The 25,522-nt window shown below is 36.5% G+C and overlaps 2 protein-coding genes across 4 annotated transcripts in view; one reads left to right on the top strand and one right to left on the bottom strand.

Moving 5' to 3' along the window:
• SEC16A_1 (Protein transport protein Sec16A) overlaps positions 1–25,522 on the top strand; it is a 40,726-nt gene that overhangs the window by 7,043 nt on the left and 8,161 nt on the right. For 2 of the 3 annotated variants that reach the window (XM_051217121.1, XM_051217120.1), the window contains exons 5-12: positions 1,815–2,225; positions 4,553–4,778; positions 6,083–6,498; positions 8,434–8,835; positions 10,057–10,563; positions 14,602–15,030; positions 15,559–15,648; positions 22,435–22,749. In XM_051217121.1, the coding sequence (XP_051065754.1) occupies positions 1,815–2,225; positions 4,553–4,778; positions 6,083–6,498; positions 8,434–8,835; positions 10,057–10,563; positions 14,602–15,030; positions 15,559–15,648; positions 22,435–22,749 (2,796 nt within the window). Of the gene's footprint in view, positions 1–1,639; positions 2,226–4,552; positions 4,779–6,082; positions 6,499–6,535; positions 8,836–10,056; positions 10,966–14,601; positions 15,031–15,558; positions 15,649–22,434; positions 22,750–25,522 lie in introns of those variants that run through there. The other variant, XM_051217122.1, reaches the window with a different exon arrangement.
• Positions 15,670–24,252, bottom strand: MS3_00008778 (uncharacterized protein). Its single transcript, XM_051217123.1, has 3 exons — positions 21,247–24,252; positions 21,148–21,211; positions 15,670–21,112 (listed from the first exon to the last, which is right to left on the bottom strand). The coding sequence occupies exon 3, from the start codon at positions 20,903–20,905 to the stop codon at positions 19,031–19,033; it is 1,875 nt and encodes a 624-aa protein (XP_051065756.1). The 5' UTR covers positions 20,906–21,112; positions 21,148–21,211; positions 21,247–24,252; the 3' UTR covers positions 15,670–19,030.

The raw sequence follows: 25,522 nt of genomic DNA, 5'->3' as shown, positions 1-25,522 counted from the left end.
ATTTGGAAGACTCTCTCGGTCTCCCACATTGTACGAACATTTCATGTACCTAAATAAATGGTCGCTCTGGTTGTCAGAAGGGGCATCGGCCTCGTGACTTCCGAAGGAACTCGGCTTTCATCATGAGGCGTCATAGTTCTTCTAAATGAAGACCTGACTCCCAGGGCAGAGTTTAAAAGGTCTGAATAATATTTTCTGGTTGGCGTTTTCTGGCGAGTTAGTTTTCTACGGGATGGGGTCGCTAACCCCATGCCCAACCCTCCTCCTTTATCCGGGCTTGGAACCGGCAGTAGCCCCTGAAGGGACTCAAGGCTACACTTCAATATATATCAGTGGTTGTAAGCAGCTGATGAGAAATCACGAATATTAAATTCATGTAATTATGCCTTAATTGTTGTTTTGATTTTATTCAGATTCGTAAAGGGCTCCAGTTTCATGAAATATTGTCATTGTGTTTACTTTCAGTTTAATCTTCTGGAGTTAGACTAGTAGGTCATTTAACGCATATCAACACAAATCAGGCGACTTGTGTGGCGCATATGTATTGAGTGGCCCTTTGTACCAATATTTATGTGTTCAATTAAATAAAAGTAAATAGTACTTCCTAATTAGTATATCATCTAATACCTCTCTATTTAGAAGTTTTACCCATATAAACAGTAGTAGTGTTCCTTCACTAATAGAAATCACCAAAGGTGTACGTACGAAATTCCTTGAGAAGATAATTCAAACTCTTGTTACCCATTAATTTTATTCACAAACTTCCAGTATCACCTGTCAACTGTTTAAAATAACAAATACAACAAAATAGATACTATGTTCTTTGGAATTGATAAGTGGTCGATATTGTCATCAGTCAAATTGGATTCATTTGAAAAAAAAAATAGAAATCCTATCGCGCTCTGATTTCGCATTGACCCAATTCAATTCTGAGCATCAGATTTTCCTCAGAAGAGATATAAGTAGTCTTAACTATAACAGTATTAAAAGATGATTGATATTCACACCCGATCACTAACTAGGAGAAAAATTCAATTCTAAAAGTTGAGAAAAAACACACTGAATTATGGACATGCTTGAAACCTTAACGTAGCTTTGCTTAGTGACCAACATATTATAGACACTTTTTAAAGTCAACAGATTACACTAATTGAAAACGTCAAGAAGCATTAAGACATTTGTGATTGTAGAGATTTGGAAATGAATTGACCGAAAAGAGAACTGTTTACTAAACTATTTAATTTTTTTTGGATTGTAGGAGGATACATGAATGATACTTAGTGAGAGAAAAACCACACCTACTTTGATTAGAATAATAAAATCCATAGCTATCTGGAGTCAGTAGCTAAGTGGTTAACGCGTTGGTTTTGAAGCGAAAAGCACTACTTTCAAATCTCATTGAGTATCAACTTTGGTGTGCAGGTACATCCATGTGATGAGTCACAAATAAGATGAAATACCCATTTTAGATTCCACTGCTTGCTAGATTCCATCTAATCTATGTAAAGCGAAACCTGTATTCTAAAGTATCATATATATATATATATCTTAATTGACACATTTTAGCTTGTAGTCAGGGATATCCACCATACTGGTGAACATTTCAGTGGCAATTAGTAGAAGCTCTCCACTTAAGTTATTTTTAAGTCTTAATATTTAATGCTATAGAGCCTACATGTTAGATCTGAATTGATTTTTTATATTTTGTTTAGTAATATATTCTCTATCTGGTGGTAGTGTTTTAGATGGGAATGAATTGATATTTTCTTACATTTCGATACCACAAATGTTCTTTGAATTTTCTTATTCCACAGAATCTGCAGACATCAGATCTTGTAAATCTTTTACTGGAAGGACACAAACCAACTACCGACAGTTTCAGGAGTGGCTCCTATAGATATTCTTCTAGTTCTTATCTAGGAGTTCAGGTGCCTGTGCAATATTCAGGTACTTTAAACAATTATAATCATCAGGTTGGAGAATATGCAAACGAATCGTTAGCTTCGTTACCTGGGAGTCAAGTTACAAGTGGTCGAGAAAGTCCCGAATCACATTTCGAAATAGACCATGGAAGTAGTTTATTACAGCACAGCAAAGCAGCTTCGGAAACTGGAAGAATGAGTTCTGTCCAAAATATTATTCGACGTGTGGGAGGAGTCCATATAGGCGAAAGGGGGTCGCGCAGCCAGGAGTCGGAAGGCAAACTTCTGGATCGTTTTCGTGAAGTAAGTACTACAGTAGACCTGTTCAATAAATACGTGAAGTGAGCTGTTTAGTGTGTAGGTGAAACATGAGAAAAATAACTCAAGAAGTCCATGAAACATTTCGAGTTGTCAATGAAGATAACGGATTGAACAAGTGGATCAATGAATTCAGTTAGGGATATGCACTTTTTTTAGCTGACTGTCCTATGTTGACGAAAGCATCCGAGGTGTTATGGTTTCTCGTACTTTCCGATCATCGATTCCATTGTCCGAATAGTTACTAATGAACTGAATACTTCATTATGTATAAGTGTAAATGGATTACTAGAAACGCTTTGTATTTATATTCACATCTCGTTCTTTACCTATGTTAAGGTTTTGACTAATTAATTTGTAGTTATCTCCGTGTAAATGAAAAATTTTTTTGGTTATGATCGTATTAAAAGTTAACACCATCTGTGAAGTGCACACAGATACATGTATTAAACACGTGTAAAGATGGTTGACTGTTCAACCTTTTGATCCAAAGTTATTTCGATCAGGACTTTCAAATATCCTAGTACGGCTAAAGGTGGGGAGATTCCGCTTTCCCTCTCGAAATGCTCACATGGCCATGCGTATATAACCACTACCAGAAAACTCCTACTCACTGCCTTCTCGTTACAGAGGTGTTGTTCACAAAACTGAGAGGACGGAAAGCAAATATTTGGTGTTTAAAGCGGATTGGTGGCTACGGAGCACCCACCTAAGGGATTTGGAAAACCTTGATTCCAAACGAATGGTGCACATGGGTTCCAGTATTCTGAAGGAAAAAATAACGTGTCAACATACTGTTGGCCGCCAGCTACCATGGGACTGCATCTCCTAACGTTGCTCCAGTGACTTGTGGATTAGACCTCTAATTTGTTTAAATTTATCTACTATTTCTTACGATCATGCTTTGAGTAACATGTTCGATATATTTATCGCATATAAAGCTGTAACGTAAGTTATTCGTTTTCAGATTGGTAGATTATTAGCGTTCTTCATTGAATTTTTCATGTAATATCGTTTCTGTAGTTCTACATAATTTTATAGCAGAACCATCGACTATGCCGAACCGTAGCTTCTACTTTGACGGGATAAACCGGTTCGTCTACCGTGATGACCTAGTTGAGCTATTATTGCTTGAAACATTTCTTTTTGAGATCATATCGTACCACCCAGGCCAGTTGAATGGCAGTTAGACTAAACGCAAAAAAACTTTGAGTTCAAGGCCAACGTCATAAACAGATTAATGAGTTATCCTTGCAGTAACTGCTATCTTTAGCTATAATTTCTTCCCATCTACGATTGTAATAAAATCTCTAGTAAAAATTACACTAACATTTATTCTCAGTTACTTAATAGGGGAGAAATGCTCAAAAGTAATGAGTTTTATTATTATTATTATTATTATTATTATTATTATTATGATTATTATTATTATTATTATTATTCATTTATTTATTTATCTAAACACATAAGCATTGATAGGAGGCACCAAATACATATGCGCCACATTTCATCATTCGATTTGCGTGAGGGCTGGAATACTTCCTGAACGCCCAAACCGAAGCAGTTAGTTTTCTTAGAGGACCACTCCCTAAGCCTTTCACCTAGAGGTTTAATCCACAGGGCAGTAAAGCAACGTTAGGAGATGCAGTCGCATGGTAGTCGGTGACCCACAATAGTTTCATATGACATTTGTTCCCTTAGGATCCTTGAGACTATGTACACCATTGGTTTGGAATTAGGGTTTTCTAACTTCCTTAGGCGGATCTTCCATGATGAACGTAGGACAATTATTGAACATTGGAGAAGTTATAGTCAACCTCAACTATCTTTACCAATACTTTTCTGCCTTATATTACCAATATGTATATATATGTGTTATGACTTTAAGTTGGGTCGATTTTTACCCTGTGCTAATTGTTGTGTCCTTGACTGGAAAAATTAGAGAGCAGCGTATTTATCGATCGATTCAATGACACGTAAACACGTACGGACGGCCTGGAGTCTCGATTGGTCCCGCTTCCCTGTCTAGCCCAGTCAGTTGAGTTCAGAACACAAGTCACAATCGTTGTATTTCAGACATACTCTATTTATATACTAACCAAACATACCACATCGTACCATAAAATAGAAAATAACATTTACACAATATTTAACAAGTGAAATAAACATCGATCAATAGGGAGTGTACATTTAAGGTTCAAGGCCACCATAGACTTAACACGATAATTATTGGTATATTTTTCCGACTATCCTAATGATTGGCACATTATTCTGCATCCATAACAGTATGAATTTTTTTTCTCAAAAAATAGTTGTTAATGCATGGCTTACCAATAAAAGCGTTAGAACATGCTTGTCGATCTAAACTATGGGGTCATGCATTTACATTGGCTCATCGGATGGGTCCTTCAACATTTGCAAAGGTAATGGATCGTTTTCTAAATAATGACATATCAATATCGGATCCTATTCTTACATTGTATCAATTAACTGCTGGAGAAATGCCACAATCTGTTAATACAGCGGCTTATGGACGAGGTAAACAGCGGACTCATTTTGTATTTACGATGTAAATTTTGTGGAAGAGGATGATCTTAATACATTTATTAACTATTATGTTTATTGCGGTATTTCTTAGTGCTATGGTTTCTCTTATGACGACCCAGCTACTTTTATTGCTTAGTATTCTTTGTCGCTACTTCACTCGGTGAGTCCCCAAATCAAAACGCGGTTGAACAGGAACGTAATTATATTCCAAATAAACAAGGTTGAATAGGAGTAGGAACCACAATAAGAAAAACATTTACATATTTATAAGTTTTCCATAAGAAGATTCTAGTGTCTTCTTTAAGTATCCGTTTGCGCTGACTGGTTAGGAAATAATCAATCAGCGTACCTCAACACAATCCTGCACGGAACACCCTTTGATCTAATCTATATCCCGCTAACACATATCTTCTGTTTTATTCAGATCCAAATACGGCAGTTAGTTTTACTGTTCTCTCCAGCTAGTTCTCAGATTATTCTCATGGATCTGTCGTCTTGCATTGATGTAACGTGTAGAACCACCAGAACTGTAACACTAATGCCTACCTTTCCATTAAAAAATCTTGTAAAATTAAAATCAGCCGGTGAAACACAAGTAAAAGACACAATTCAATGGTATTGGAAAGCTTCTTGTAGTCAACTGTAGATTGGATTTATTTCAAAAACAGACTCATCTGGGGTTCAAAACCTGTAGAGGAGAACCATAAGTTCTTTCAAGGTTGCTGCCAACTAGTATGAAATCCTGAGGGCTTTCTAAGCCTCTTGCTTACAGTTAGCTAACATTGATCCACGAAAGGACACTGTAGCTACTGTTAAATCACTTAATATGATCTAAAGATCACATCAGAAACGTGATTAGTAAGATTTGATAGTCTCAAAGAGATCTGGAACGCAGTACTTTTGTAATGTAACTCATTTACTAAGTACAGGTTCGTTCACACGGTTCTGAGTCACACCCTGTGTGTGAGGGTTAGTGATATACGGCCGTCCTAGCCGTAGTGTGTGGGGAAAATCTCTAAGACACGATGTAGTGGTTGATAGTCGAACAACCTAACCGCCAAGCCACCCCCATCAGTATTTCGACTACATAGAGTGACTGATCATTCCTCACAGTTTTGTCTTTGTCTTTAAGGGTTCCCTATAACCTCTACGACAAATTGTCTTCGTACAGATATGTACTTTCATACTTATAAAGCGATTTGAATCTCCCACATACCTTATGTCCAATTGTTTTTCGGTTTAAATTATATTGTGAATTAAATTTACTTTTTCCCTATTGTATATTATTCCTCTAGGCATAGATAATGGTGATTGGAGACCACATTTAGCTATGATATTGGCTGGTCACTCATCGCAATCCGACTTATCACTTTTGGCCTTGGAACGTCTTGGTGATGGTTTACTATCACGAAAACATGTTTATGCTGCACACTTATGCTATTTACTGATGAATTCATTGAAAAATATTGATGATAAACAGAAAGAATTTCGTTTACCTGGTAAAATCTGGTTAATTGGTGTCCCTCCCACTTATATTACCAGTGGTGGTGATGTTGTCAACAATACTTCAGATGGATTCCAGGAGGATAATATTGCGTCAAATCATACCTTATCCCCATTGTTCGCTACTTCAGAAGCTATTCAACTCACTGAAATATATGAATATTCTATCCAGTTGGCTAACCGTAAATTTCATCTACGCCAATTGATGGTATGTTTAGTTTTCTTTAATGTTATCCATTAACTAGAAATTTAACGATAGATCATATTGGTGAAAATACTTGATTTTCTACCGTCAGGTCCTTGGTTTGAATCCCACATAGTTGTCAAATTTGGTTTGAATATTTGAGTAGTTTCATTAACTTTTATATGTATACATACTAAGTTTTGCTTAATTCCATCTACATAAAGCTTGTTGGTAAATAAATAGTATGAAGTGAAAAGTGAAATTTCATCTAAGTGTTTAAATTTTACGATTATACCGATATCAACGAGAAGACTCAAACAACCCATATAAATGAGTTAAAATTGATCTCGTTGCACATGCCAATGACTATCTGGATCCAGTAACCAAGTGAATAACGGGTTGTGCATCTGAAGCGAAATGTACTGAGTACGAGTCTCGATGTGAGTATCAACATTAGAGTCCAGGTACGTTCAGTTGATGAGTTTCAAGTAGAATGAAGGACACTTCCTGGCTTTCACTTATAGTCACCATTCCAACTCTAAATAAAATACTTCTAACTTAATGGTAATATCGATGCGTTCCGCATAAGATACATATATGCTAAAATAGATTGATTAATTGAAGCCCATAATATTAATGATAAGATTCAAACAACCAATACATATGGTTTAAGTGATTAGTAAGTTTGAATTTTATTCAACGAATTTTGTTCGGTTAACAGATCCACCATAAAAGATAAAACCATAATAATATGTAAAAAGGAAATAGATGGGAAGTCATTTTATAGCGTCAAACTAACATTAAGTACCATTGATCTTACTATTAATGAAAATTTCATCAGAAAATTACAGCGAAATCGCCACTGACTTCTTTTCTGATTCGTGTTTGATAACTTTTCGACTCACTACATTGTACCGGATCTGAGACCGCCACCACTGTCGTTGCACATCCAACGTAACCATCCTCTATTCAGTGGTGCCGACTCATCAATTGTCCATCAAGCCTTACGGTTCGCAAATAATGCCGGTTGTGAAAACCTCTCGGACGAAATGTGTAAAACGTGGTCAGGACTGAAGGCGCCTTCTTAAAATGGTAATAACACTTACTAACATTTCACAAGTTATCATGTCTGTAATAGAAAAAAATATACAAGTTGTCACACCTCAACATTACGTAAACCGAATGTGAACTACTCTTAGGAGATAACAATGATTAAACATGAAATCATTGACTAATAGCTAAAAGGCAAAAGGTTCCATAGGAAATCGAATAGGGAACTGCACGCATAGTAGTGTTGCACATCGATTTTGTTTATAACCTGTTTTGCGTTCCTGTCGATCCCCACTGGGGGGGGGCAGATTAACGCAAATCACCACTATCCTCTTCATCATAAATTGATTTATCTTTTACGTCAAAATATGACTGCCAACATTCACAAAAGCGTCTAGATGTACAGGCTTTCCTATATAGTGCGAGGTATATGTCATACTTACGGACACTACTCGCCAACTGATTGAAAGTGGTCTAAGTTGCTTGTGTATATCGTCGTATAGGAAGACTGCATTACCCACCTAATCAATATTATCAGTAAACTCTTACTTCAAAGTCTTTGTATAAACATTGTCAAATAAGTGGTTCATTAAGGCTAAAACGTCCGATTCCCAACCAGGTTGAGTCTCACTTTGGATCTAGTATTATTATTCCTTACTCACTCACTCACTCACTCACTCACTCACTCACTCACTCACTCACTCACTCACTCACTCACTCACTCACTCACTCACTCACTCACTCACTCACTCACGCATATACATACTTGGAGTGTGACTCCGTAGTCAAATACATGAATTTGTACACCCAGTAAATAAGTTGTGTTTCTTAAAAAAAAGTCTTCCATTTTAAAATTGACACTTAATATCATGTTTATTGAAGTTTTTCACCTACAATTTTCTTTTCAAGCCTTTTCGTCTTGTTTATGCTATACGACTTTTGGACGCTGGTTTTATCGAGAAAGCTTATCGTTATTTAACAGCTATCGGGAATGAGATTCTTACTGAAATTGATGAAACAGCACATCAACTTAAGCTTCAATCAGTATATAATGATGATAATAATAATACATATGTTGATCCATTATTGTACAGTTTAATTAGTAATTGTCTACGATTAGCTGAACCATTACAATATCATCCAGAAATTGAAAGTTTCGATATATTACAATTATCAACTAACAGTCAAATAATGGAAGATTATAGTTTTGGATTTCAATTTAAAAATCCATCGTATTCTATGCCTGTACAAAATAAAAATAAAAATTGGATTGAACGATTAAATCAAATCTTTAATCAAATGAATCAAAAGGTATTAAGTGTATTTTGTTGTTGTTGTTGTTTGTTTGTTTGTTATTTGGACTCCATGTGTTTGTGTTGGACCATGAAATCAAATGAAGATTTAAATTTAGTTGGAAGTATCCAGTAAGAAACTGTGTTTGATTTCGGTTTTGTGCTTAGTAGTTGATGTGAGTTTAAATCCCACAGGAAGTATTAGTTCCTTCAAAATTTCAGGTATATCTTGTTGACACTGATTATTGGGCATATAGTAGCTAGTTTCAAACTACCTAATTGCAATCCGCGTGATTATCGAAACTACTGTTAAGAGATAATGAGTAACATAGCCCGAAATCGTTCTTAATGACTTGGACCCATTCACTCTTTGTCTTCCCTTTGATCTTAAGTTTCTAAATTACACTTTAAATTTTCTTTATTTCATTAATTCTTATTTTCGTCTCGAATTAGATCTTCTATGCCCAGTTTTTCTATTACCACTGATTCTGTTACGATTATCTACACTATTGTGGGATTCTCTCTGAGAATTTTATTTCACTGTACTAATGAGATATGACAACGTGAAATGATGTATACATGTACCAGGTTCTGTGTTGTGTGTGATTGATGAGCACCGACTTTCACGAAAACTCGGCCAAGTAGGGTTTCTTGTTGACTATTTCCAACCATCTAGAATCTGAACGTAATGTACGAGATGCTGGGTTACTCAGACTAATGACCATATTGCAACTTGGTCGATAGAATTCGATCAACACCAGATATTGCACGTTACAAAATAACTGCTCAGTTCAAGTTACCTCCATACCACATTACTATCATTGATAATACAGTTATTTTGAATTATTTAATATATATATCTTGTTAAATTCATCATATTTCAATTGAAATCATGAACCGATCAATATTAAACCACCATTAAAAACCTGGAAGCACTAGACGGCCATTTCGTTCTAGTATGGGACTCCTCATCAGCGCGCATTCATGATCCTACACAAGAGATTCGAAAGCAGGACTTTCAGTCTCGTGCTCAAACACTTAACCTCTAGACCACTGAGCTGGTATTTTATTATTATGTTGTGAAAACTTTAGGTATATTGGTTCCAGGTTTTGGGTTGTTTATAATTTACTCTCTATATTGTTTATGTTTCAAATTCTAATTTCTACTAATTACAGTAACTTGTGTATATATAATATATCATATTAAGTTGAACTGTTGATTGTTTATTTATATTTTCAGATCAATCATCCACGCTACAAAACGTCTGTAGAAAAACCAAAAGAAAATCCCAGTAGTGATGCTCATTTTACTAATGAAGCTATGAAAACAGAATATTCCGATCATAATGATTCTAATGATCCTCCTCCTCTTCCTCATCATCATCATCAATCATCACTACCACATCAACAACAACAACAACAGCAACAACAACAACGTCAGTATCATCAATTTAATAAAGAATCAAATTATAAACCATCCGTTGAATATAGATCTAATGTTCAAACACATGACTCTTCTTTATTTTTATCAACGGATAATAGAGATCAACGTAAAGTTAATATTTTTAACTCAAATAGAAATGATAACAATTATATTCCTCATGAAGTCAGTAATAATAATAATAATAATAAGGAACCAAAAATCATCTCAAATTATTCTTCTATACGAAATAATAAAAATGATCAATTGGTAGATCCTATTCAAAAGATGAATTCATCTAATCAATCATCTGTTCATCAAAGACAAGTTAGTACTTACCTTTTTTCTATAATAGAAATTCAATGTCACCTATAATCTAAAGCGATTGGTCCCTTTTATAAATTTTGATAGAACAATGAGAAGACGAAGTTGATCTGAAAAATGTGTAACGCAAGGCTGTCCACTTTCTCCATTTTTGTTTAACTTCATCATAGACCTATTGATGGAAATAACATTCTCGTCTACTGAATTCTCGGATATTGATCTCCTTCCAGGAGGTCCAATTATCGACTTAGAATACGCAGATGATATAGTCCTGTTTGGTGAAGACGCTGATAAAATACAGTCTTTTGGTAACACTAAGCAACAATGCCAGAATGTTTGGAATGCGCTTCTCTCCCTCTAAATGCAAGCTGCTGCTTCAGGACTGGTCTGCGTCAACACCTGAACTAAGGATAGGGAGTGAAGTAGTCGAACGCGTTGACAACTTCACTTATCTTGGAAGTCTGATCAGCCCTAATCGGTTGGTGTCTGACGAAATCTCAGCACGGATCCGAAAAGCTCGTTTGGCTTTTGCCAACTTACGTCACCTACTACAGCGAAGGCGAGATATCCGTCTATCAATAAAAGGACGAGTATACTGCGCGGCAGTCCGTTCTGTCTTACTTTTCGGCAGCGAAACATGGCCTTTAAGAGTAGAAGACACCCGTAAGCTACTAGTATTTGACCACAGATGCCTTAGAAATATTGCTGGCGTCTGTTGGGATCACCGGGTAAGTAATAGTGAGGTTAGACACGGAGTATTAGGTAATGATGGTAAATCAGTTGATGAGGTTGTTAATCTTCATCGACTGAGATGGTTGGGTCACGTGTTACGTATGCCTGAACACCGATTACCACGTCGTGCAATGCTAACGGGTGTTAGAGATGGTTGGAAGAGAATTAGGGGCGGCCAAACCAAAACGTGGCATCAGTGCTTGAAGTCACTAACTTCTAATCTGAGCCATGTTGGTAGATGCAGACTACTTGGTTGGGGTCCGCCTTAATCAGGACTCAGTAGCTAAGTGGATAACGCGATGGCGTTTGAAGCGAACGGTACTGAGTTCGAGTCTTGGGATCCAGTATCCTGAAGGAATAAATCACGTATGAACCAATCGTTGGTCACCGGCTACCATGGGAATGCATCTCTTTACGATGCTCCACTGCCTTGTGGACCAGACCTTTAGGTCGAAGGCTCGGGGAGTGGCCCCTTAAGAAAACTACCAGCTTCGGTTCGGGCACCCATATCGAATAAGATTTGTGTGGCGCATATGTATTTGGTGCCTCCTTGTACCAATATCTTTGTGTTAAAATAAATAAAAAAATAAAAATCAAGGTGAAGAATTAAAATTATGATTTATAATTGATGATTAAGGTTAAGAATTAGATTTATGGTTTTTATCACGAATTGATCTCATCTACAATACCAAAACATTATTTACCCAAATGCATGAATGTATTTCACACCAAAATCTGAGATTTGTTATCTTATATTTGATTAGTTCGTCCATAAATTCTAGTCTATCCAAAAAAAATCATTCACGTTTTACACTAATCTCATTCAATAATCTTTTATTGTTATGTGATTAGGTGAAGTTAGATCTATACTCTGAATGTGTCAGATGCCTAAACCGAAGTAGGTGGCCAGAGTGTGCGTGTGTGTGTGAAGTTCAAATCTGCAGTAACTAATCACTGAACTATCAATTCATCACTCATAATAGTATTGAACCTGTTCATATCTTGAGATTGCGGACTCCATAGAACAGCAAATATCATATAATAGTATTTCAACAGTAATAATCTACACGTTTATGATGAGATAGAGAAGATGGGACTTTCAGGATAGCTTTGTGATTGTGAAACTGGTTTTCGAAAATAAAGGATATTCATAGGTTACTAATGTTCAATCATAGGTAGCTTCAAACCATTGCTCTTATATTTTGGGATCACAGATTAAACCCAAAGTACTAGGGAAGTGTGGCAAATCAATTGACAATCTAGTGAATCTTTATCGACCGAAATAGTTAGGGTATATTATTACGTATCCCCATCCACTGACTACCTTGACGCGTAATGATTACTGGCGTGAGAATAGGTTACAAGAAAGTTGTGGGCGGTAAAACCAAAACATGATATTAATCTATGAAGAAGTTGACTTTTAGAGTGACCAATATCAATAGGTATAGACTACCTGATTGAGGTCTGCATAATCAATGACCAGAGATTTAGGGTGAAATGGTGGGGAAGATTTGTAGATCATGTGGATGGTGTTGGGAAAGTTTCGTACTCTGAGATTGATGGTCGTGGAGCTTTCACTGTTCTTATGAACATCGTCATTACCATAAACTTCATGTAGAAGTGAAGTATTAGAATCTCTCTACATATGACTAACAGCTTGTCCTATCGATTTTGATTGGTTGTTGTTGATCCTTAACGTTTTATTGTCTGCTTCTTTATTTTTATTGTATCTCCCTTTGTTCTGATTCTCCGCCTTATATTTATCCATGATCTTTCTAATTGTTTAATAAATTAGATTGATTCCTACATGTTGGTTGATTTGCATAATATGGCCCAAAATCACTCTTAGTGGCTCAGATCCACTCACTCTTTGTCTTCCCTTTGACCAAAAGTTTCTAAATTACATTCTAAATGCTCTTTATTTTACGAATCCATATTTTCGTCTCGCATTAGATGTTCTATACCGTTTTTCTATTACCACTGATCTTGTTACGACTATCTCTACTATTGTGGGATTCACCCTGAGAATTTTATCTCATTGTACTAATGGGATTGCATGGGATCAACAACCCATTCCCGTAGAAAACAAACTTACTGAAAAATGCTAACCAGAATAAATCATTTAAACTCAGTCCTGGGAGTTGAAGGGTTTTCATTCAGAAGAATTATGACGCCTCATGATGAAAGCCGAGATTCTTCGGAAATCACAAAACCGATGCCCCTTCTAACAACCAGAGCAACAGTTAACCTCGTACTAATCCTGATGGTCGACTTATTCTCCTCCACGAGGGATAACAGGCGTAAGTAATTAAATACTAATGAGATATGACAAGTAGAACTGATGTATAAACATATCACTTTCCATGTTGCTTAAGCCTAACTAAGTGACACAAGTCGGCACATACTTTCCTTTTTTTTTTAAAAAAAAAGCAGTAGACTAAGTATTTATTTTACCATAATTGAATACACAAATTTCTTTTTTTGTGAAATAATTGGCAATGGTTATTTTCGTCAATAATAAACACTCTAGTCAATTAATAGGGAATGGGAACTTGGACCGATGCATATATGTGCATGGTTCTACGTTATAGATGACTGACTGATTGGTCTAACTATCAATATAAGGAGAATTCAGCGAAGAAGACTTTATTTTCGGCGAATTGATTTACTATTTAGAGCTGTACATTCGTATTTATTATTATTTTGTACTTCTTTTAAACCATGATCAGTTACTAGTATCCTTAAACAATTTTTCATGACTTCAGTTGTTAGTTATGACCTTTACGTTGTTCATTTCTTCTTCGTATTTGTCAAGTGGACAGTTGTCTTTCATAATTCTAACCCGTAAATTATACTCATACCTTCCTATTCTTCCGTAACCAAGTGATTATTACGTAACCTCACTTCATATTCGGGAATCTTAAATCACTTTATGATGCCACCTATTCTATTCTTCTATATACTTATACATTTTGATCAAAATGTGGGTTTGTGGAGATTGTAGTAATTTTAATAGCTGAATTCATAAGTCTATCTAAGCTAAACCAGACCACCATTAAAAACCTGGAAGCACTGGATGACCGTTTCGTCCTAGTATGGAACACCTCAGCAGTGCACATGCAGGACTCGAACTCAGGGCCTTCAGTCTCGCTCACGATTGCTTAATCTCTACTTATACATTTACTAAATAACTATAAATATACGGATGTACAGCTTAAGTAAATGACTTCGTCGCTAAATTCTCTTTATATTCTATTCAGTAATTTAATGGAATGATATTAACTATTCATATCGTTCTCATATTTCTAGTTGTTTAATCATGAATCATTCAGTCCACAATCACCACCTTCATTATCATCAATACCATCTCATGAATACTCTTATCAATCAGAATCCTATCGTCAATTATCTTCTAATTCAACATCTAATCTTATTCAACATAGTGATAACATACAACATAATTATTCTATGAATTCACCTGTTCAATTGTCAAATTATCCATTGTCTTTACAATCAGATCAACCAATCAATTCAATGTTGCAATCATCATTAGCAGTTTCAACATCATCCTCATCATCATCGGTAACAACTACATTGAATGAAATGAATAATTCTATTTTTATGCCTATCAATCATCAAACTGATTCACAATTAATGATAAATAATGATAATAGTTCATTAAATTATTCTACATTATCTAATCAACAACCATTTGATTATTTTGCAAATATTCAAAGAGTAAGTTTTTTTTCTTTCGATTTGTATAATTTGATTTTGATTGATTAATTATTATTGAATACCTGGAAGCATTGGTCGTCTGTTTCGTCGTAGTATAGGACTCCTTAGCGGTGCGCATGCACGATCGGGCACGTGGGGCTCTAACCTAGAACTTTCGGTTTCATGCGCGAACTCTTAATCTTTAGACCACTGAGCCGGTATCCAACGGTGTTAATGTGCAACTTCAATTGGTCCATTATCTTTCACAACCCTTTATCCATTGTTTGAGGTGGATAGTTGTTTCACATTCGACACGGATTGGACTCCACTGGTTCAAGTCCCGTGTGCATTACTGAGAAGTTGTATATTAGAAAGAAATGGTCGTCCAGTGCTTCCAGATTTTCAATGGTGATCTAGCTTAGATTGACTCGTGAACTCAACTGTTAAAATACTACAATCTCCACAAATCCCCATGTCGATATTATTGAGTAATTAAATTTATAATAATGTTGTGTTCTACTAGTTTTTTTATTTAATTATTTTGAATAGATTCAGTCACGTTCTCGTACAGTATCCGGTAATTCTGAAAATAATACTGTTAATATGATAAATTCCACGACTGTTGATCAATTGGATTCAGTAAGTTTTCATCGTACTAACACTACTATTACTATGTGTATAACCATATTAGTAATTCTAATCATGTGTTTGTAGGCTGAGATACTGTATAGGAGTTCAGACAGAAGTTGGTGATTTTCCCAAGAGATCGTTCCTTGAGCCTTCAACGTGAAAATCTAGTCTATAAGGTAGTAGAAAAACGTCAAGGGATGCAATCCCATGGTACTCGATAACTAGCATAGTCTTGTACTCGACTTGTTGCTTCACGAGTCAAAAGAACATGTATATCAGTACTTTTCAATTCTCCTAGGTCAGGGCTCTTTTATAACAATCCTGTTTAAGCACTGAACGTCCGCTTTACATCCCCTTACTTTCAAAGAAATACCTCTACCATGTAAAGACAATCAATTGGGACTTCCTTCGGAAACAAGCTATACAGACGTGGGTGTATGAAAAGATATTGAATGATATAGGCACCACCCAACACTGTTAACTGTCTCATACATATTAATGAAAAGACAATACAACTTATTGCAAAGTTTATTTTTGCAGAACCACAATCGGGATCATCATGGATGGTTAAAGTAGGTCATTTTCTCTCTATCTGTCATTTAAACAAATGAGATCCGATTTCATTAGAATTCATGGATTGAAATGGACATAATAGGGACGGAATTCTTTTTTTTATGAACGTTCGCAGATGGGAAAGAATAGACATTTAGAAAATTAAGTAGTCTATTCAGTAAATATAAGAACTAGGTCTATAAAACTTTTATTTTACCATATTTGATATATACCAGTCTTATCTCTTTAAATATGTTCTACACTTTTGGCAAAGCACTTTCGTAATCTTTATTTCTATCATTCCAAACATATTTTCAAAATCCTTAGCAGTCAACGTCTTTAATGTTATACCAGAATCGTATGTACAGAGGGTTTCCAACTGATTAATCACTGAGTAGCTACCAACGTTATAGTTGTCTAGTCCTTTAGTTCTTATCGAATTCCACTGCTGCAATGCGACCACTAGTCTGAATGAATCAACATCATAATCTCTGTGTTGAGATTTTAAGTGGCTGAAAATAGTCATCAAGAAACCCTACTTGATCTAGGTTTCGTGGTAATTGACAATAAACACTAAGGTGTCCCTGTAATTTTGAAGAAGCTAATACTTCCCTTGGGAGTTTAAACTCTGTTTACCTCATTTCGCAATATGAGGCATTATCACTGAACTATTCAGGCCACGATTTTCCTTGTTCACTTCATTATCAAGCACTTATCTGAACTGTGAGTTGGATGTCAAAAAGCGCAAGTGGTTGTACACGCTTAGAATCTTGACAGCTCAGCTTATCTGTCTGTTCAACAGATTATGTAATAAGATATATATATGATAATACTTGGCTCACAAAATGTTCTATTTAACCCACTGTTAATTCTATCGAAGCGTCCAAGTAACCCCGATTGAGATACGCGCAAAATCGAAGTTCCAAAACAACGATTTGTCTACAAAAGCGGTTCTTTATTAAATAATACACAAAATTTAGTTACAAACCTCAACTTGTGAGGTGTCTAGGCGTTTAAACGCGTCGTTCAAGAATGAAAATAGCAAAGACTTCCTGTAAGAGTAACATAAAGAATGATTACAACATACGATAGTCCAAAGACAGCCGATAGCTGTGTCTAAATTTGATAACAGTTTATGAACAACCGAAACTCGAACCAAGAGCAAGCAATATGGAAACTGTTGCGTTTAAACAAATGCATAAAACAGTGTATAACCGTTACAGTAATTAAATTACAGTGATTATAATGATAAATACAATGATAAGTAAATTAAACGTTAAAGATATCTGTGAACATTCCAGAATGTTACAGCACAACTTGAGTTACAACGTAAGTGTGAAAATTGTTGGGCATACAGCTGCCTACTGAATGTAAATAAGTAGTATAAAACAACATACAAAAGAGTAGAAAAGGAACATGTAGGAACAATGTAAAACAAACTTAACACCGCCCCCCGAAGACAGCATGTCTTTCCTTACTTTCGCTGATTAGGTATTAACGTAAAAACATTCAGAGGTGACAATGGTACGATTTACTCTAGCCACAGTCACTCTGAAAAGTCTCTCTATTCTCTACTTTTCGGTCGTCAGCTCCTTCTAATAAACAAATTTTACGTATGTCTCTAATAATTGTACCTTTCCACGTTCTGATCTTCGCTTGTTTCCATAGACCATCTCCTCCTGGGTCAAAACTTACCACGAGGTCTTTAGGCCAGTTATTTCGTGCATAAGTGTCCCCAATAATCAAGACTGGACCGCGAACTTGTAAATCTCGTCTTCCTTGTGTCCATTTTGGTCGCGTCTGTAAGAGTGGTCTATCATTAGGTATTCTTTCTGCTTCAGTCAAACAGGTGGTGAGTGTCTCGTAGGACATAGATACTGCGCTCAAAGGTCTGCGTATGCTTCCTATTAATCTTTCCCATACTCGATGATGATTTGCGTAGGGAGTGTTATGGTGCCATTCTATGTTCCAATGAGTCATTTCTGTAGCTACTCTACTATCCTTAAAGTCTGGTAATGGATGTTGTATCTGCTTGTCTAACCCAACTAAAGGGGACATGGATGTAGTTGTCGTAAACTTCTTATCATCATCAGCAGACTGAATAAAACAATCATCTTTCTGATTCTCTCTATCACGCTTGATGTCAATAGAACTCTCAGCAGACGCCACTACAGGAGATACAAGTTTCGTATTTGCAGAGAACTGAGTTGTTGTTGCTTTGCAACTAATTGATGACTCGTGTAGTAGTATCACAGACTTAGCACTAACGTTTACGTCAGAAACACCAGGGAGATCTGTTTCGGCAGAGAACATAACAGATGTTTTCGATGACATTAACTCGCCACTATCTGTTGGAAGAATTTTGTCTGGAGGAGAAATACATCTAAGGTCAATATTCACTACTGTATCGACATGACGATCGTTGGCAGTTTTTAGAAGGTACTCATCGTCAACAGCTGGTAATGAAATAACTTGTTCTAAATCCATTAGATTCTCGTCTGTCGCTTTAGATACAGAATCAAAGGTGTCTATAATTCGGTTACTTCTTGAATCAGGTGGAGTGTCAAATCCAGAAGAACGAACTGGCGGTAAACCTTGATGAACCCTGGAATCTTCAGTCTCAACAGCGGCTGCTGCTACTATGAGTGAGTGTACATCATCATTATCGACTAAGAGTGCCACATCAGGAGAGTGTTTAAGGCATAAACCAAGATCATCTATGAACGGCAACGAACGATTTGAAGAGTTTTCAGGCGCTACTGTGGCTAAAGAAAGGGGTGGCGTGGGTCTATCCTCGATAGAACTCTTTGCTTCTAAACCGTTTATGAAGACTGAAGATTTAATAAGTTGGTCCGTTGGTCCAAATAAAGCCCATCCTAACATAGTTTAGTGAGGCATAGGGTTGTTTAGGTTTTCCGATACGCTGATCGAGGACCCAGTGAACCTCTGGAACGTCGACACCAAGTAACAAACCAACCTTGTCACAGGCTATGGTGAGTAGCTGTACACCTTTCAAGTGTTTCCATCTTTCTTGGAAGTCCGTTGGTGGGATTTCTGCCCTTTTAATAGGTAGGTTATCTATAGTATATGCACCTTCGGTTTTTATTCGGTTGGTCTTATCTAAAGACTCAATTTCGAAATTGGCAAGTTCAGCGTTTTGAGATGACGCTCCAATTACCGAAGATATGTTTAATCTTGTCACTGTACCAGAAATTCCTACCTGCTTTGCCACGTCACTAAGCAGTAATGTTGAGTCTGAGCCATTATCTAACAATGCATAGGTATTCACATAACCTGTGGGACCATGTAGCCTGACTGGTACAAAGCCTAAATACGTTCCAGTAGTATGAGTAGAGTTACAACATGCTTGTTTAGCATCAGGTTCTGTGTTGTGAAGAATTCTATGATGGCGTCGCTTGCATCCATCAATTTCACACAACACGGGTTGTCTGCAGTCTGTGGCTCGATGATTGGGTTTTAAACAATTGAAGCAAAGTTTAAACTTCTTCAGCAATTCTACTTTTTCGTTGTGACTTACTTCCAGCAGCTGAGGGCAAGACGCGACTTCGTGGGCATCCGAGCAAATTACACAATGGACTGTCCCTTTAATCGACGAAGTATGGATCTTAGCTCTTATGGAAGCCGACCGGTTGTTCGATATCGTTTGAGCTTTATCACTTCCGCTTGCTAACTGTCCGTATGTGTTTGTGGCGATTGACACTTTCTTTTCTAAGAATTGCAATAAATCATCAAAATTGGGCTCTAGCCCCTTTCTTAAAATATCGTCCGCGGCCTCCGCCCATTTAAACTGTATACTACGTGGTAGTTGTTTCACTATTCGTTTTATGTTGGTCGAACAATTCAGATCGGCATTCCTGCCCATCTGTGACAAGGCTATCTTACAATTAGTCATGAGTCTTGTCAGTTTCTGTAGGCCCGATATGTCGTCTTGATTCAATGGTGATCCACTTAACAGTTCTGTTAAGAAGGCTTCTACGATGTCATGTGGTCTGCCGAACCGTTCATGTAGAAGTTTAATTGCCTCAATATAACCTTCTTTTTCTGGTAATAAAACACAGTGTTCTATAGCATCCTTTGCTATACCTTCGCAATAGTGTATCAAGTACATTAATTTCTGAGTGTCATCATTTACTCTGTCAGCTATGTTAACCTTGAAACCCTTCATGAACGTCCAAAATTTCAGAGGGCTCCCGTCAAACTTCATGATTTCTATCTTCGGTAAGCTTACTGACACACATAGCGCCTTGACGCTATCTACCTGTGCTTTGAATTGCATTTCATCGCTCGAAAGTACATTGGTGTGTCGGTGACTAGCCGTAACTACTGAAGTTCTATCCTCGGATCGAGACCCCGACAACTCGGTAGTCTCCCTAGGTCTTCTCACTTTGTTTGAAGAGTTCGGAGTTAGCTCTAACAATCGCTTGCGTAGTTGGAGTTCTCTAATCTCCAGCTCAATCTTTTCTACTTCCCTTTCCCTAGAGTCCACTTCGTCTTCTACGCTGTATCTAGTCTCTATATAGTTGTCTCCTACCGAGCAACTGTCTTTGGGGTTAGGTTTAACAATATCAAAGGCAAGATTTAAAGGAATAGGTGAGTTCACCTTAGAAACTGAAGGAATAATATTTTCAGCACTGGAATTGTCTTTGTCTTGGGAACTGTCATCGTTGTACTTCATTCTTCTCGTTCTAGTCATCGTTGGGATGAATGAACCAAACAGGATTCCGACCAAATTCGTTACAGCAAGTATTCCCTCCAATTAGGACCAAAGTTCAGAACTGTATCCACACCAAATGAGACCAAAGTTGAGAACTGTTAATTCTATCGAAGCGTCCAAGTAACCCCGATTGAGATACGCGCAAAATCGAAGTTCCAAAACAACGATTTGTCTACAAAAGCGGTTCTTTATTAAATAATACACAAAATTTAGTTACAAACCTCAACTTGTGAGGTGTCTAGGCGTTTAAACGCGTCGTTCAAGAATGAAAATAGCAAAGACTTCCTGTAAGAGTAACATAAAGAATGATTACAACATACGATAGTCCAAAGACAGCCGATAGCTGTGTCTAAATTTGATAACAGTTTATGAACAACCGAAACTCGAACCAAGAGCAAGCAATATGGAAACTGTTGCGTTTAAACAAATGCATAAAACAGTGTATAACCGTTACAGTAATTAAATTACAGTGATTATAATGATAAATACAATGATAAGTAAATTAAACGTTAAAGATATCTGTGAACATTCCAGAATGTTACAGCACAACTTGAGTTACAACGTAAGTGTGAAAATTGTTGGGCATACAGCTGCCTACTGAATGTAAATAAGTAGTATAAAACAACATACAAAAGAGTAGAAAAGGAACATGTAGGAACAATGTAAAACAAACTTAACACCCACTTTTGTCTATTAATTCCTGCCATATATCGAGTGATATTTTGAATATAACTCATCCTCCCCCTAAATGCTTTTGACTTACTGACTGATTTACAATGCTCTGGTACGGCCGAGAATGCGGAGAGTCAGCTCTCCCTCTAGAAATGCTCTCAAGTGGCCACGTGCATACATCCACTGACAAGGAAGCCCTATTCACTGCCTTCTCGCTACAAGGGTGTTGTCTACGAAATTGAGAGGACGAAAAGCGAATGTGTAGTGCTTTAACCGGGTTGGTGGATATGAAGGATCCATCTAGGGGAGTTGGAAAACCCTGATTCCAAACCAATGGTGCACATGGTCTCCAGTATCCTGAGTGAACAAATGGTGTATGAACCAATCGTTGGCCACCGGCTACCATGGGACTGCATCTCCTTACGATGCTCCACTGCCTTGCGGACTAGACCTTTAGGTCGAAGGCTCCGGATATGGCCCCCTAAGAAAACCACCTGTTTCGGTTTGGGCACCCTCGCAGTATCACAGCCCTCACACATATCAAATGAAATCTGTGTGGCGCATATGTATTTGGCGCCCCCTTGTACCATTTTTTATGTGTTTAAATAAATAAACTAAAACTGATCCCAAAGCCCATTTCGAAATATAATTCAGTACTTTCAAGTAACAAAACTAAAGATTGATTCAGATATTCCTCAATCTAATGATGATAACTGTTTAACATGCCTGTATTATTGTCCTAGTGGGAACCTAAACTCTCTCTGTGTGTGTGTGTGTGTGCGTCAAAATACAATCCTCATTAAATTAAATTTTGTTTTATTTTTCTAATATTTCAGTCATCCAATAATAGTCGGAATTTCTTATCTACCAAATATGAAAATTCATTTACAAACGAACAACATTTTCAACAACCTCAAAAACAATCTATTTCCAATTTATCACAAATGAATTATCTTCCTCAACCTTCTAGACATCCATCTTCAATGATGAATGATCATTTCAAAGATTACAATAATACTCTTGCTACTACTACTACTGCTACTACTTCCACTACTACTATTAATAATGATAATAATAGTAGTAGTGAACGTTTTACACAGGACAAATCAAGTGATTTGAATAATTTAGATAAAAATGAACAACAATCAAAAGTAATGATATAGTTTGTTTGTTTCTTCGTCGTTTTAATCATTTTTGTATGTATATATATATATTTGATTGACATCATTAGATGGTGATTGGACGTAGTTGACAGGATACCCTGGACCAGGGTTTCGTGCTACTTGGCACTCGTCAGCAAGGTGTACCTGTAATCTTGAGGGAACTGATACTCCCTGGCGGATTCGATCTCGTGTTACCCAGCTTCACACTCAGAGACGTTACCACTGAGCTATCCGAGCCGCGACTGACCTCCTGTAGGACTGAGATGTAATCACAATTGATTGATCACTGGGTGGTGATCAATGTCATGCGTGTCTAGTCTTTATTAGTGCAGATCGAATGCTACGGATCATGATTGACATAATTTCCTCTAATGATTTGTTAAGAAGGTGGTTTAGACCTTTTATTTTCAGTCACCAAGTTATTGGTCCGAACTCCGTTCAGTCTATTTTAATAAATTCATTGGATGTCAATTTAGTGGTATAACAAAAAGGAGTGCTCGTTACAATATTTAGATGTCCTAGGTGCAATCCACGATGTGTTCATGATTGTGCAATTCTAAAGAGATCCTAAACCTAGAATTAGTCTCTAACTGAAATATAAAATATAAGTGATAAGGTTTCTCTTGGAATACTTTTTTTTGTCACAAAATGAGATGCTAGACTTCCATTTAATTCAGATGACACTTTACTCCAAGCTTCATAGTTCCACGCATTACGGTCAAGTAAACAAGCTTTGAGTTTACATCACATGTAAATAACCAGATATCTGATGCAAATATATGTCATTCGTTCAAGTGACTCACAATTACATTAAGCACTATCCATTCTATACTATGGTTAATTTGAAATGAATTCGTCCTATATTGATGATTAATTGTTAGTTTTATAATTAGTAATAATCGTTCTTAATGTTATTAAGGCTGGCGAATTATATTTACAGTATGACGATTGACTGAACAGTAGATCAAAGATCGAACCTTCGTTTCATTTGCTCTAGTTTAATCGTTCACATAGTATTACTAGAATTTACACAATAAGTGTAGATCAAAGACGAGCATATAAAGACGTTTCTTAGAAAAACGAATTACAAGCAAACAGTAATTCACAATTCACATTCAAATAACAAGTTGAAATTTGAATTTCTTCTTTCGATCATTTAGTATACTTACCATTTATGCAATCACTTGATTTGTAGTCCGGTTTTTCTTTCTAAATCACTAAAATGTATCATTTCATTAGAAATCAAACAAAATACCATACCATGATAAGTGTCATATATCTATATACATACCGACCACCGACTGCCTCGATGTGCGATGTTTTTTTGTATAGGAGTAGATTGGAAGAAAGCTAGAGGCGGCCAGACCAAAACATGGCACAAATCCATGAAGTCATTGACAAGTGGACTGAGTCATGTTGGTAGGTGTAGACTACCTGGTTGGGGACTGCGAAATGATAGCAACCGATGGTTAGAGACCCTGAATGACATGGCTCAAAATCGTTTGCAATGGCGCAGGTGCATCCACTCTTTGTGTTCTTCCAAATTCTAATCTTCTGAATTCTTCATGTCCATTTCTTTTTTCTCTTCCCAAATTTATTTCACTGGATTATACTCTTTGAATAACACCTTCAAACCCTAATTTTTCTGATTACAGCTTATAATTTTAATACATCTAGCACTACGGGATTTTAATCGACCACTGCATCTCTGTGCTAATGTGGTGTGGCAACTCGAACTAATGTACGTACGTACGAAGTTCTACGTTGTTACTGACTGACTGACTGATATACATACTTTTAGTCCCACTATTTTAACCCTCTAAGATGTGCTCATCAAAATAACCTATTCGTCTATTATTCAGTTAGCTTAAAAGCTATTAGCTCTGTAATCAACAGTTTAACTATTTTGATGAAGCTCAGTGAAATAACAGTGTATTCCTTTGAAAAATTACCTTGGTTTATACTGCTTCATAGATTTATGCTTACGGATGATTTGAAATGTCTACATTGATCAAAGTAGATTTCATTGTACTAGGTGTACGTGTGTGTGAGAGAGAGAGACTTAACCAAGTACAGTAATCTATTACTATTATTATTACCTTTATTCAATATTATCATGTTTATAACAGTAAAATAATAATGATATCTTACTTTTAGAATGGAGGTTTGTGGAGATTGTAGTGATTTTAATAGTTGAATTCATGGGTCGATATAAGCTAGACCGCCTTTGAAAACATATTAGGACGAAAAAGCTGTCTACTATTTCCAGGTTTACAATGGTGGTCTAGTTTAAATCGACTCATGAATTCAACTATTAAAATAATATCCTAATCGGTAGTAGATTGGGTTTCTGACATTTCTCATTTTTAAAGAATACATTACGTATGCTCAATCGCACTGTTTATGTTAACCCGTGATTTTGGTTGGTATAAAAGCAGAAGGTTGAAAGTAAGCCACGTTTAACCAAACCAAGATGTGATATCAGTTCACGAAATCATTAACTGCTAGTCTGAACTGTTTTTGGTGGAGTTTTGTTCTCTGAGCTGGGTGGTTTGGTCGTGGAGCTTTCATCGTTCTGAACGACATCATCAGCACAAACTTCTATCTGAAGTTCGTGCTGATGATGTCGTTCAGAAGAACGATGAAAACTCCACGACCAAACCATCCAGCTCAGAACAAAACACCAAAATCATCCACCTGACCTACACATCTTCTCCACCATCTCAAAGTTTGAACTGTGTTGTTAAGTATAAGCTACCCA

This window comes from Schistosoma haematobium, chromosome 6, assembly GCF_000699445.3.
Source record: "Schistosoma haematobium chromosome 6, whole genome shotgun sequence".
Lineage (NCBI taxonomy): Eukaryota > Metazoa > Platyhelminthes > Trematoda > Strigeidida > Schistosomatidae > Schistosoma > Schistosoma haematobium.
Note: the sequence above shows the minus strand (reverse complement) of the source record. Positions and strands in the feature narration are given on the sequence as shown.

Excerpts from the sequence above, each read along its gene's own strand:
- MS3_00008778 (XM_051217123.1), bottom strand. The coding sequence starts at position 20,905 with ATGACTAGAACGAGAAGAATGAAGTACAACGATGACAGTTCCCAAGAC.